This window comes from Aphelocoma coerulescens, chromosome 7 (assembly GCF_041296385.1).
Source record: "Aphelocoma coerulescens isolate FSJ_1873_10779 chromosome 7, UR_Acoe_1.0, whole genome shotgun sequence".
NCBI lineage: Eukaryota > Metazoa > Chordata > Aves > Passeriformes > Corvidae > Aphelocoma > Aphelocoma coerulescens.
This window is the reverse complement of record NC_091021.1, coordinates 36,170,277-36,185,272: the sequence shown is the minus strand read 5'-3', so window position 1 is coordinate 36,185,272 and position 14,996 is coordinate 36,170,277. Positions and strand designations below refer to the sequence as shown.

The following is a 14,996-nucleotide window of genomic DNA, read 5'->3' as shown; positions in this document are numbered from 1 at the left end:
GTTAACATTTCTAACAGATTTTAGGGGCAGGTTTTAGGGGCTGAAGTCCTGTCAAAAGTTTGTATGGCCATGAGGGTTGAATTCTGTAAATAAGGTGATTGTTTCAGTTATTGGCACTTCTACCACCTTACTCACATGAAGCACAATTTTACTTGCAGACAATCTGTTGATCTTCCAGAAAATCAATAGAACTATTTGTGGTACTGAGTAATCTAAGTGTGGCTGAACCTGACTTCATAGCAGCATTTGGGCGCACTTTAGAAGTGCATATTTCATCCAAAATAACACAAAATGACTTGCCAGTGATACTAGAAAAAGTCGTTGGAAAAAAAAGCAAAACAAAACCACCCTACTTTCCAAATCTTAAGGAACAAAATTAGTATTGGGCCAGAGGTTTCATGGCCTTCCATTTATCATTTATAAGTTCTCTGATATAAGCTGTATGGACAGTTACTATCCAGCTTCAGCTTGGCAAGCAGAATTCCAAGATTCTGTACTATACTGAATTATCTTCTAATATTCTGGTCATATCTAAATTGTTCTAATAGTATGGCCATATCTAAAGTTATTTGCAGGGGAAATTGAAGGTGGAGAGCAAGTGCTTTGCCTAATACACAGTTCTGTAAAGTTTTGTTCCTGTGGACATAATTGAAATGGCAGTAGCATCCAGGAAAATTGATACTAAGCTTGCAATGGACTTTTTTCCACATAGTCTTTACAATAATATCAGCATAAGGAGTCCATTGCACCTCTTGGGTTCTAATTCCTCCTGAAAACTCCTGCTAAATGTCTACATCCCCATAAATGTTATTGGGAACTTGTTACTGCCTACTACAGGTAGGTTTTTAGACCCCTTCATCTTACTTAACCCATGCAAGGCTCTGACTAAGGGGGTCTTGAGTGGTGGAGCAGGGATCACCGTGGCAATCTGGGGATCAAGTTGCTTTCTTTCTGGCATTGTTCTAACTGTAATGCACACCCATCCCTGCATGCTAATAATTCTAATTTTTGAGGATCAGATACTACAGTCTCTTTTTTACAACAAACTGGAGAAAGGAAATTTTCTAGCGGCTCAGTACTGACCAGGCAAATTAATTAGCACAAGTAGCCAAAGAATCATCTGCAATGGAAATGATACTGGAGAAAAGAGATTTTTTTATTTTGCCTCAGGACTATTAACATACAGAAGAGCTCCAAAACCACTGAAAACACCTAATTGTTGTTTATAGACGTTTTTTAAGTAGAGTTGGTAAGAATACGGATTTGTAGATCCTATGGCAGTAAAGGCCAAATAAAGAGAAGATTGATTGGAAATCGTAGCTTACTTTAGACAGTTGCATTAGGTAGAAATCACCCTGATGTGCAGTAAAGCAAGCAACAAGAATTAGGGGTTTGAAATAGTGCAAGGCACATCTTAGAGTGCTAGCATTTCCTTCCTAGGAATAAACTGTCTGAAAATCTCTTTATAAATGACTGTTCATTAGCCTATCAATGTGTATAATGGCTCTCAAAATCATAATAATAAGAATTAATAATAGTTCAAATAGCAGAAAGGGACATTAATTTCTCACTCATGAATATTAATGCTTTAGTAGACAGTCTCTTCCTGATGTGCTTTCAAACTTAATTCTCAAGTCTGCAGCCGGTTACCTGGTACTTCCACTATCAAAAACATCCCCACTGGGCCACCAAAAGACGTCAAATCACCCTGACTTGGACACTAGCAGAGAGGATGAGGGCAGAAGACAACAGAAGTGAGATCATGGTGTCCTGATAACTTTCTTCAGAATACAGTAGTGTTTGCACAGCCAAAACATGCCCCAACACGCAATAAAAGTAGGGATAAGGGGGAGGATAAATATGTTTAGCCCCAGAAGACCAGTATGATGGTGGACTGTGATGGCAGAGGATGGATCACAGAATCACAGGATAGTTGGGGTTGGAAGGGACTACTGGAGATCCTCCAGTCCATCCCCACTGCCAAAGCAGGGTCACCTGGAGCAGGTGACAGAAGAGTCTCCAGACAGGGAAACTCCATGAACTCCCTGGGCAGCTGTTCCAGTGCTCTGCCACCCTTGACATAAAGAAGTTCTTCTTCAATATCAAATATTGGACTGCAGAATTAGCTTCATAGGAGGTGTGGATGACCTGCCAGGCTACGCCCCATGAGCTGGCTGAGAATCCCTCATCTACTCCTTTCCAAGAGGGCAAAGCAGATGGATGGAAAACCACCTGAAGGGCATCTTCAGGTGCTGGTGCTTCAATGAGCATCTTATCTTGAGGCATACCAGAAGCTGAATAATAAGAAATTCTTTATTGTTTCTCCCTCTCAGCACTGCAGATGCTGTGCAACAGGAACTTAAATTGAGAGATGATGTCCCCCCCCTGATTTCCTTTGGAAGGAGAAGAAAGTGAGCTGCCAGGAGTAAATTTCAGGTAATGCATTTCTTTACGTCGTGCGTTTAGCAGCACTGCACTTCCAAATAACTGAGCAGGGAAGGATCTTGTGAGATGTATTTAACCTCATTATATCTGATGCTGGGTCTTGAAAAGCTTTAGTTGAACTAAAGACTCTTATGAATATAAAATCAAAGTGAGCTGTACATTAAGGGTTTCGTATTCCCTGACAGCTGCGCATGTGCACACCCAGCTCTCATTAACAGCAATGGCAAATATGTGTGCCCATCACTCAGAAATCAGACCTCTGAGTACTTTGTTGGGTTTGTTTTTTTCCTAGAGATTTTCTCTATTGGATCTTTAATTAATCTCCTACTTGGCTTTTTCCCTTTAAGCTATCCCTCTCCCTCCCCTCCCTTTCCAATGGGAGCAAACCCCCAAATCACTGGGTTTTTTTGTCAAGTTTTTCCAAGCCGATACAGTTTTACAAAATGCACCTGCATATATTAACTACAATGGAGGGTTTGCAGCACATAAACCACAGAGACGTGGAACGGAATAAATGCCTGGGACTTTGAAAATACTTTTGCTGCCTGCCAACTTTAAACAAAAAAATAATAATCAAGCAAAGGTAGATATGAAAATGAGAACATGAATGTTTTTGCATTCTTTTTGTGATCACTGCAAGGCAAGAGTCTGCAACCTTGTGGAACAAAACACACGCATTTCATTCTGATTAACATAAAGACAGCCCCTTCTAACGTGATTCACAATTATTAGCCTCTCTCTTGTGTTTGGGGATACATGGATTATCAGCCTAGCATATTTTGAACACATACACATTTTAATTCCTTTCCTAAACCATTTTAGGCACTACAGTCAAATTGCAGAGACAAAATTTATAGATCAATAATTTGATATTTTTTTTCTTTCATTCTCTCCAGTTAAATACCTAAATGCTGTGGGAGATAAAAGGCAGTCAAAAACAATAAAAAGACAGGATCATGGATAATGGAAGGTAAGCCAGATTTGAGATGCCCCTGCTCTTCCATTTTTAAGTTTATTATTATTTTTATATAACAGGCTATTTCACTAGCTGCTACTGTATGTGATGTACTTACTTATCGCCTCCACAAACTGTTCAAAGAAGCAGTATGGGAACAGCGGCTCAGGCAGCTCTCTGAAAAACATCTTGAGTGCTCCGGTGACAACGTGGATGTCCTCCCACTGGCTGTCGTCCAAATTCAGCTTCTCTTCTGGGAAAACACGAGGAGAAATGGAACAACTGGTTTTAATGAAACAATTACAAGACACTAATTATTATGTTAATGTTTGCCTACTATCATCAGCAACCGTTAACAGCCTTCTGCACCTAGAGGTTTGGTGCTGTGCATGTTTTTTTTTTTTTCCCCTTTTTTTTTTCTTTTTTTTTTTTTGTAGGAAGAGAACATTTTCAATGGAATACCATCTGTAGGAATGCAGCTAACAAAAAAACAAGAGACACAAAGAGACAGTACCATTGACACAGTATGTCAGATACATTTATTCCCATAATGCATCAGTATGAAAATTAGCATCACAGCTCAACATGATTCAAAGCTATTTGGTTTTGAGGCCGAGGGGCTAAGAGTTGCCAACGATGGACGGCTCAAGGGACCGGCCTAAAGGCCTTGCAGAGCCAACAGGAGACATATGCTAAACATGGCAATAGAAAATGAGTTATTGCTTTACATGTGTTAGCCTTGCTATGTACAAGGGAATAATGGGGAACGCTTTTCTCCTTTTTTTTTTGCCTGAATGTAATGTCAGCAAGGAATAGAGGACTGTGAGAAAAAGGATATTAATTCCTTCTTACTGCTTCAAAAATATTTTGTTTGGTTTTCATCTCTGGGAGGAAGATTTGCCCAGCAACAATATTAGACAGACCCCTGTTGGCCTACCTAGGCTATGCAAAGCTGTCAAAAATGATAACACACTAAAGACAAACCACAAGTGCCTCCAAAACTGTTTTGCAAACAAAAAAAAAATGTTTTCTTTTGAAGCTTGACTGAGCTAAGGAATTTAAATATAAAAGAAACTAAATGCTAAAATAGAGTTTCTAATAAAAATAAAACAAGATTGGATGATTATTCTATTTTTCTTTGAGGTTTTTTTTGTGTTTTTTTTTTTCTTTTTAATTCTAGAAGAGTGATACTGTTAGAACATAATAAACAGTGAGATCATAATCCATATAAAACTCGAGGAAAGAGTAAATCCTTATTAGTCCAAATTAAAATGACACAAAATGACACACACTTTCTCCAAGTTCTGTTACTCCAAAAATGGAGTTTGCTTTTTTTCCCCCCTATGTGCTATGATTTTCTCTTTTAGAAAATTTCAGTCTGAATGTAAATCGGGGACCAACCATGAACACTGCTGAACAAATTTAATTTGAAGCAACATAGTCCTGAAATGTTTTACTAAATGTCACTGAAATTTCATGTGTAGCAATTCAGCTGGCTTCAAGAGCAGCCTCTTTACTGAACTGTTGCTAAACAAAATGGTAAAATCATTGAAGACACATGGACACCCACAATTCTGGATCCCGGTGCTGTAATGGTTTTCTCTACTTGAAAGGCAGAAAATCTTATTCAAAATGGAGTTGTCTTTCAATTTTTATTTAATAAATGTTATTAAGTGCTTTCAAAATTTCTGGATTTGGGGGATGTATACAAATAAAGAACGGACCCAGTTCCTTAACTTGGAGTAACGTGAGACAAAGCTGGAACAAAGGCAGACTTGTGCATTTCATTTAGATGTCTTGCTTGCTTCTTTGGTTTCAAGCCTCTTTTTTTTTTCCCCCTTTCTTTCTTTTTTTCCCATTCAATTACCTCAATCATAAAAGTAATGATTTGATCTCAAATGAGTTACCAGAGGGGATCTTCTTTAGACTCTGAGATCATATTTGATTGATCGTATTTCAACAATTAGCCTTTTATTTTGCCACACACTATTGAACTAGATCGACAGCATCTTAGCAGGCCAGCTTTAAACAGTCAACTGTTAACAATAGCATCAAAAAGAGAGACCTGATGGGGTTTACTGTCACTTTAAAGAACAGGGTGGGTTTTCACATTGTTGAAATCTGTCAGATATTTTGAAATGTCCCTCTCACTATGGTGCCACACCCCCTGCGTGCCCTTATAATAAAATTGGTTTTACTCCTGATTAAATCATTTTCTCCCTACCCACTACCATACTTCTCATAATGGACCTGTGTGCTCTACAGCTGGTGTTCTTCCCATGGTACCAATTCTTACTTTATCTTTTAAGCACTTTGCTGCTAAGATCTCATGCAGAGTGCTTATGTTTTGTTAAGAGCTTCATTCTTAGAGAAATAGCTTAACACATGTTCTAAAAATGTTGTACAACTTATTGCTTAAAACACATTTAGAAAATGTATAAGTACTGTAGCTTTGGCACAGAACTTTAAGTAGAAACCTTAAAAAAAAAAAAAAAAGAAACACAACTTGTTTTTGCCATGCATTTGTCTTAAATGTCTAAAGTGGAATGCTTGACTTCTAAGGCTTTATAGAGACTTATCTTACCAGATTTTTGCACCATTTCCAGCTCTTCAAGGAAACGTGTTAGGAATGTATCATCGTGAAAGCAAAGGGTGTCAATTTTCCCTCTAGCAATAAGAGAGTTTTCAAAAATGTTTGCTAGAAGGAACAAATGCCAAGTCAAAAAAAAAAAAAAAAAAAAAGGCAAAAAAAAAAAAAAGGAAAAGCAAATAGAAGTCCATTGAGTCTAAGACTCTCATTTGGTTCCCACTGGTTGGAATCTCTCGCATGCCATGGCGATAGGGCCATAAACAAACACACACACACATTTCAGGCTGGGTTTAAGGCGAGGACCTGGCTTTTTGGCTTTACTCAGACATATTTCTTATTGGGGTGTTTTGCTTACATAAAGATTAAGTCCCTAATCTGGTATTTAAACTTGACAGTCAAGGACTGCTTTCAGTCAGGAGATACTGTATCTGGGAAGATGCTCAAAATCTCACAGTCCTAAAAATTTGCTTTAACTTGTCAGTAGCATTTGATTAGTTCAACCATCACTGCCAGTTGATATCATATATCTTAGATACAGACACAAATATGCCCAGAAAATCCCATAAAATTTATGCTAATACTCAGGCTGAAAATATAAAGACCACATTAAGGGAAAAAAAAGAGTGTGGGCACTTGTCAAGGTTATTAGTTTAAAAAAAATCAATATATAATACATTTGTGAAGGGAACGTGTGTTTTGCTGTGTTATTATCTAGCCTTTTTAACAATTCACATTTTTAATGGCACTTGTAATGTCTGCAGTAGAACCAAACAGGAGTTCAGCATTGGTTTTAAGGGTGCCATTCTGAGGTTCAAAAAGGAAGAAGGTAATCTATGGAAAGATCAGCTAAAGACAGGGAAAAAAAATAAAAACAAAAAGAAAATCAACCAAAGCTGTAGAGAGAGCTGAGTTTTGAAAGAAAATGGATGTGGTTCCTCTAACCACATGCCCTGCCCGGTATGTAGACTAATCTCTAGGAGCAAAATGCAGTCATTTGAGAGTCCTGCTCCTTCACTTGTCTTTTCAGATAATTCATAGCTTGTATTCTCCCAGCTCTAAGCTGTCTCTCGCCCATGCTGCCATCACATGCCAGAGCACCACCTTCAGAAGTCCTGCCCCACTTTGAGCATTCCACATTCTTGCAGCTCATGGATGACCCCAAATCACTTGGGAAGCAACTCCTGCAAACCCAGCTGGCAACGCCTGGTCTGCTGTGGAGGTTGTGCCCTCAAAAAACTTTCTAAAGCCTTTGGTGAGACAGGCTCTCTTTGGGTCTCATACTGTGATCCGTTTGCTGGCATTGCTGCCTTTTCCATCATTTCCCTGCTGGGGGCTGCACACAGCAGCACTGGGATGAAAAGTTGGCATTCGGGTATGTCAACCCCCAGCTCCAGTGTGGGAAACCTCAGAGCACTGGAGTTTTTACCCCAGTGTATGCTGAGGGAGATCTCCCCTGGAGAAAGTCCTCTGTGGCGCTGCTAGCTAATCCTTACAATCTCCCTCACAACAAAATCATTGCAGAAGAGCTGGGTGTGCATAAAGCATTCCCAATTGGCTTAAACCCTGGGAAATTTTTGCACTCACTCATCCCAATAGGCATTTTACTACGGAGAGATCCAAAACAAAGTCCTGTGGTTGAAGGAGGAAAAGAAAATTCCTCATGCAAACACTAGGAAAAGACCAACTGACCAACGTCCTTATGCTTTTTTCTCCAACTTGAAGAACCTTTGTATGAAATTTGAAGACACCTCTTTTTCCTTTCTTTTTAATAGTTATATTCATCAAAAATGTTTTTCTGATCATTCATACTCTTCAACTGGAAAAAAAAGAGAAAGAGCAGACTCAAGCAGAAGATCTCCACTTGCACCAGCACAGTTCTTCATGACAAAATCCCTTTGTGAGGGCTGTTCTCATGACTGACAGCACAGATATCAAATTGTACACTGAAAGGTGTGTGTGTGTTCCATTGCTGTACCTGCATTTTACAAGCCACAGCTTCTCTGATCACCAGTGCAGAGACACAGTGGTATTGTTTGGGCAAACAGCTTCTTTCAAAAACTCAATTTAGAGCAGCAGTCGAGCACAGGGATGTCCAGAGACATGACAGCAATGGGATGCTGTGAGGTGGTGAAGGTTCTTTCTCAGTCTGTGACAAGGAGTTCAATCCCTTGGTGAAACAGCACATGATGCTGAGCTTCCTCTGCTGAGGTAAATCCTGCCCTGACATTGCATTGTTGACATACACCCTCCAAAGTGCATAAACCCCCTGGAACTTCTGTGAAATAGCACAACAAAGGCCTCAACTACTGTGAAACAATAATTTCCTCATTCAGGTGGAGTTTTGTGAGTTCTTCCTCTCTCCCTTGCTAGGTTTGGGAGCTCCATTGACCTGCCTGAACTCAATGCATGGTTCCTCCAAGAAACCTCCAAGAGTGTTTAAACAAATCAAGGAAAATGTCAGCTAAGCAAATCATTACATTTTGTCTGCAATGGATTTCTAAACAGCCTCGTCTGAATCCATCCAATGCTAGCACTAGTGAATTATCAAGGATATAGTCAGCAAAAGAAAGCTTGTGTGCTTTTCTCCTCCTCTGCTGGAGGAACCTGGCATGCCCTTTTAACAGAAAATTTAAGCTGTGATGTTTCAGTGCCTGAACATGTCTTTATTATTGGAGTGCCCATTTCCATGAAGTCCAAGCACAAATTACTGAGCAACTTAAGCTAAAATGCAGAACATCTCTGTGTGCACCCAGAACGCTGCTTGTTCTGGTCCCCCAGAATGACAGTTCTCTGACCTGAGGGCACGCTGGAACAGGCATGTACTGCTAACTTAAACCCCAGCCTGTGCCAGAAAAAGAAAAGATTTCTGTACTTGGGCACACGGGGTCACATTCAGCCTCATATAATTCCACAAAGTCCAAAGAGTAAGAGAGGGATGAACTATCTCATTGTTTCTGTGAAAAAGATCTAGCACAGCTGAGGAGTTCAGGGGTGGTACATAACGACGGCATGCAGAGGAGTTCAAAGGTTTGGAAAAGTGGTCAGCCAGCGACACCACAGCCCTGGGGAAATTTCTATGCTCTCAGTTGCTGTTTGGAACTGAAAGTATAAAAATGTGCAGTGGTACTAAAAGGACACTACTTTTGGCAGCCAGAAACAGGTATCATCACCAAGATACTCATACATTATTCACTGCCAATACCTGCTACAGGCTTCAATGACAGATATTAGTTTTGACTTAGCATATTCTATCATCGTGATCTGAAGCAATAATTACTGTGATGGGATTATAATTACAAGTACTTTTAAAATTCATTAAATTTAGCTGAATCAAGTATTCCGTATGGGAAACGGAATGATTTTAAAGAGAGAATATTTCCCCTCAAAATGCAGCTGAAAGCTCCCTAAGAATAAATAGACCACCTGTTTACAGATCAACATACTTCTGCCAGACTCTCTCAGAGGTGACTTGTAAACAAAGAGTAGGAGCAGGCAGACACAGCCCAAGCATAGAGACCTGCAGGGCCTGATCACTCTTTCTTTTGGGGCCAGAGAAATAGCCAGGTACCACCAAGGGTTTAAAAAAAGGGACAAGGAAGGAGCACAGAGGAATTCCCACCCAGCTCTTACCGTCCCAAGGCTGCCCGAACACCAAGAAGGGGCTTGGCAGACTTTCTGCTACCCACAGAAATCAAATGTCTGTGCTGAGGGGAAATTACATTTGTCTTACAGTGCTAAGATTCTGCCCTCTATCTAATTCTCTCTACTCACTTATTGCACAGTAACTTCAGCTTCTTCCTCATAGTTAAAGCACAATTTATTTTCTTCTTTCTGTTTATTCTTCCCTCCTTATTTTGAACTGGGCTAATGACCACAGAACAAAAATACCAAATGCTTGCCTAGATCAGTAACTTATTCTTCAGGATACATTTTACTGTTCAAAGGGAAAAGTCCATTCTGAATTCTGCTTTTGACTTGATTGATCTTCTTCTTTGTTGTGTGTTGTGTATACATACATTAATCAAGGTAAATATCTGCCTTCCAACTTCAAATCTGTTATTAACATTTTTTTATTGTGTAATTGCTCTCCAGTAAGCTTCTCTGCAATCTAATTTTAGAGGTTTTATCTTTTTTTCTTCCCCATTTACAGTCAGATCTTTTATCAGAATTATGTGTATCAGTGTCCGCAAATCTACATTTTAAATAAATTGAAGGCTCTCAAGATCTAATACAGAGAGGAATTGGACAATGACTCTCTGTCCCATTTTCATACTTCAAAAATATGCTCATATTCATATCTTTTTAATTGTGCTACTAACTCAGAGTGCTTTAGGATTCTGTCATATAGCTGTTCTGTTCTTCCCCTTCTTGCTGTTTCTAACACTGCTTCTATTTCCATTCTTGTCAAAAGCCTTTTCATAGTCCAAAAATCTGTACACAATGTTTTGTAATATTTGGCAGACTTATCTGAAACCTAATTCACTGCCTTCTTGTGATTCATGGGTCATAAATTATTTCATATGTAATGTACCCCAAAGGGTAAAAAATTCTTTGTATTAAATTTCAACCAGATACTTTAAGGGAGAAAAAAAAAAAAAAAAAACTGGGAAAAGAGTATTTTTCAGACACTCTGTAAAGATCTGACCTCAATATATTGTCTAGTGTGTTGTCTTCCACAAATGGCATCTCAATATCCTTTAGTAAATATGAGACTTCAACATGCTACAAGCAAAAACACTCTGCTGTTGTGTGGGCTTGCTATGGACAACTTTAAAGGAAAGGAGAAATACAAAATATGAAGCACTGGATCAGACGAGTGATGCATTAAATCAGTCCTGTCTCCAGTGATTGTTAAACTGAAAGGGCCTGCATGAAAACAATTCAAAACACAAGAATACCACCCAATCCTGACTTGTTGCACGCAGCCAAATATATTATTGAGACTGACCCCAGTAACAATGAGCTTGTGCCTCAGTGAGTGAGTTTCAATAACCAAAGGAAATAATTAACAAAACAATAAAGATCATTATAACTTCCTTTATGTAAATGACTTCCAAATGTAAATAGATCAAAGCTCAAGCTAAAATTAAGCAATTCCCCTAGTCCTCCTACAATACTAGAAAGGAACAAACATATATGATTTGTTTACAGCTACAAGGATTATCAATGAAGTATTAGTTTGTTGTTTTATGAGAAAAATAGAAATCTGAAAAATTATCAAAGTGCTATTCATATATTCCTCACATCTGTAACCCCATTTATTTTGATGGGGCTATTTCCAAGGAAACGGGTTACCCGTACATGTAAACCTCTGTTCTCACACCTTGTTTTTTTCAGGATGTCCAGAGAAAAAAGTTTAGGTTTTTATTTTTTAATGAACAGGCTCTTTGAAGTAGAGCATCTGAAAGAGGTATTCTTACATGAAATCAGGTGCACACAAGCCCTGTAGATGTCAAGGACAAAACATTTTATTTTGTGTAGAATTTATCTTTTGGTTCACTAAAGTCAAAACACTTCTGTTCATCAGAACTTTTATAAAGGACTGTTTCATAATATGAATCCATTTGGATTATCTGACCAAAGATAAGACTTCAATGGACTTACTATATCATTCACCACTGTACCAGTGCCACAAAAGGGAATTACAATTAATTGGATTATGTTGGTCTCCACCCGCTGATTGTAGAAGAGAAAGTCTGAAACTGTAACTATTTCAAACGGACCATATCTCTCATCAACCATGGGATTTGGGCTTTAATTTACCAATAAAGCTTAATTTCTTCTCTATATTCTCTTCTGGTTAGGAAGAGGTCATTCAAACACTTTATTCAAGTTATTCACAAAGAAAGGACACTTTTGTTAAGTACTTTCAAACTAGCGCTTTAATACTTGCACCTTGCCTTTAAGAATTACTTAATTTTTCTATGAGCAATAAAGTGAGTTGCCTTGAAAAACCCCAGACAGAGGACCCAGGACTGCTTTTGAGTCATAAGAATAATTCAGGCTTCACCTGGTCCAGTTCATGAAAATTTGGCTGAAGTTGTTACCTAACACCAGAATTTGTTACCAGTTATATAGTGAACAGGGAATATCACTTCACCTCCCGGACAGACGTGAGGCAGTGACAGTTTTCCATAGCAAAGCACCATGTTAGATGTAGGTTTGTCTGTATGGAAAGTTACATGGGGAAAGGCAAAGGTATGAACATAAATTTGGTAAGATCTGATATAAATTTAAATTATAAATTCTATTAGCTTGGAAAAAGCCATGCTTTGCAATGCAGGGAACTTAAACTATGTTAGTTAATGTGGCTTACATGCTGAACCCCAAGAATAATACCATTCTTATTCTATACATCTTTAAGCTTGTAGATATATATATAGATATATATATATATATATATATATACAGATGTATATATGTGGACATATCCAAATATGTTTGTACATTGTATTTTTGCTGATGGCTCTGCCTCAAAGCTGTTAGCATTTTTCTTCACTACCCTTACTGGAAGGTTATTTCCTTTTAGTTGCCAGACTAAATTATTCGACTTTATGTACTTTTAAAATAATTATTAATATCAGTAATGCTCGCTTTGATTTTTTTCTATATTTTGTCAAACTTTCACATTCGTTTTAAGGAATAAAAAGTCCTCAGTCAACTTACTTCAAAACCATGTTGCTTAATTCACATTTGCATTACTTTTTGCTAATATCTGAAGCTCTAATTCCGTTCCCTGGATATTAGCTGGGACTAGCTATGCTGTTAAAGATAGGAATGCTTCTAAGTGCTTACTGAATCAGGGCGTATGAGACGATAATTGTATGTGTTTAAAACAAAACTTTAAACAGGAGGGGATTATATAAGTTGCTAAAACAAATATATCTTCAAGTGCACTGAAGGACTTTCAAATGTTAAAGAAATGTCCTTTGATAATAATAGTGCTAATAATAACATGAATTTTCAAATATTTTTATGCCTTTTGGAATCACATGTTACCCTGAATATGGAAGATTCTCGCTTAGTGCACTTGTCTCATACAAATTCATCAGCTTCAGGGTTCCATCCACTCTGATGCCACACCAGTGTATCATGTCCTGATCCAGGCGTGGGTTGTCCTGCACATTTCAGCTTCTCTTGCAGAGTGCTGGCTTACAAACATTGACATTTTTGTGACAGCAAAAATTACTTTCATTCGAGGAATAGGATGCTTTTGCAGATGTGGAAGCCCAAAGTGTCTGATCAAACCTGTGTTCATGAAATCCATGGAATCACAGGACTGGTGGGATACAGAGCTGAGTAGACAGCAACGCTTGAGACCTTGCCCAGGTCTTTTTGACTGAAAGGTTGGAATTTTGTAGCCAGTGTGGGCTTGAAATAATATCTCCATCCACCCTGCTGTGTGCAATTCCACATGCACTTCCATACCTTCTCCCACTGAGCCTCAGGAGATGCATAAACACCCGGGGGCACACGTAAACACACCTGGCAGTGCCTGTGGTTCCTCCTTGGCAGGGAAGGGGTGCGATGAAATTCGGGTGACTCGCGTCACGATGTTTTGCATTTCCCACACAGCCTCACAGCCTCACGTGTAAGGAGGAGACAGCAGCGTCTCCTGCATCCACCAGATCCTTGCTCACCTCACACCTTTCCCTCTGCCTCACGTGCACGTCCAAGTTTTGCATTTTCATTTGCTCTGTGGTAGAACCCAGAGCAGATTTGGGACATTGCCCATTGATTTGTGCCTCCCTTTCTCTTTTCCAGGGTTTATCTGGATGTGTATCCCAATTGTAATGTTTCCAATTCTTCTCATTCCACCTCAACTTACAGGCATATATTACAGGAGGGCAAGGTTATGCTTCCAAACAATTTTAGAACTTTATAGTACATGGATTTTTCCTGTTCTACAAATTAGTCTTGTGAATGGACTTGTAATAACAGGAGGATTTCAACATAAAATAAGAGATTTTCATGTCTTTGGTTCCTTGAGACACATTCAGGTCCCTCCCATGAGAAATATATTAAAATATTGATTAGATTAGAGCAACATTTCAAATAAATGGAGATTTATACTTCCTTTTGGAGACAGAATCTTATAAAAAAGTTTCAAGGCATCACACAACAAAGCAGTTGACAAGAAAGATAGCATCTGCTTTCCTGGCTATTCAAGCTGAAGTTTTTCATTCTAAATGCAAGCAATGTTTCCAAAGTTAACATAATTAACTCACGACAATCCTGAAACATCATAATATAAGATACAGATGGAAATTCAAAGCTTTAAAAATGTCGTATAACTGCAAGAGGATTACCATTTTTTAACAGCATGAATCTGAATACTAATTAAAACAGGTGGTTTTATTTCAAACACTTTTGCCCACAGTGGCATTACCAGGAAGGTTATTTATCTATTAATCTATTAGGAACCATACATGCTCAAAAATTGCGATATGCGATAATAATGAATTTAAAAGATAAGGGAATGACACTCTGTCCTGCTTCCTGAAACAATAAAAGACCAGTAGTTCAATTAGTTAGTAATTTCCATGTGACTATTTGACAGACTCTACTAATTGTTAAGCTCCCACTAACTATTGCTTTACATAATTAATTATATTCAAACGTGAACAACAAAGACATGTGGGCCAGTTGCCCTTTTGACAATGTTTTTCGCAAACTGATTTGCTTACCAAAAATATTTTTAGAAAGAAAAGATACTAATCTGAAGTGGAAATACACATCAAAAAACGTTAAAACAGCTCTGCATTTTACCATGGTTATGAGAAAAAAATTTGGATTGTTTAACATATCATTTATGCTGCATGCATAATAGCTGAAGTCTTCTAGCAGAGATCTTTCATATTAATTTAGCATTGCATAAAATTCATAGTAACAGGTCCAAGGGTCAAGCATCATTCATCATTAGTTGAAGTGACATTTGCAACCCTTCATATAGCAGCTGCTTGAAAGGGGAAAGAAGGTATTCTTTGGGAGAATGGGGGGTAGCAC

At 38.3% G+C, this 14,996-nt stretch overlaps 1 protein-coding gene across 3 annotated transcripts in view; it reads right to left on the bottom strand.

Annotated features, from left to right (window-relative positions):
* ARHGAP15 (Rho GTPase activating protein 15) overlaps positions 1 to 14,996 on the bottom strand; it is a 321,555-nt gene that overhangs the window by 57,128 nt on the left and 249,431 nt on the right. For all 3 annotated transcript variants that reach the window (XM_069021284.1, XM_069021285.1, XM_069021287.1), the window contains exon 12: positions 3,519 to 3,653. In XM_069021284.1, the coding sequence (XP_068877385.1) occupies positions 3,519 to 3,653 (135 nt within the window). The remainder of the gene's footprint in view (positions 1 to 3,518; positions 3,654 to 14,996) is intronic.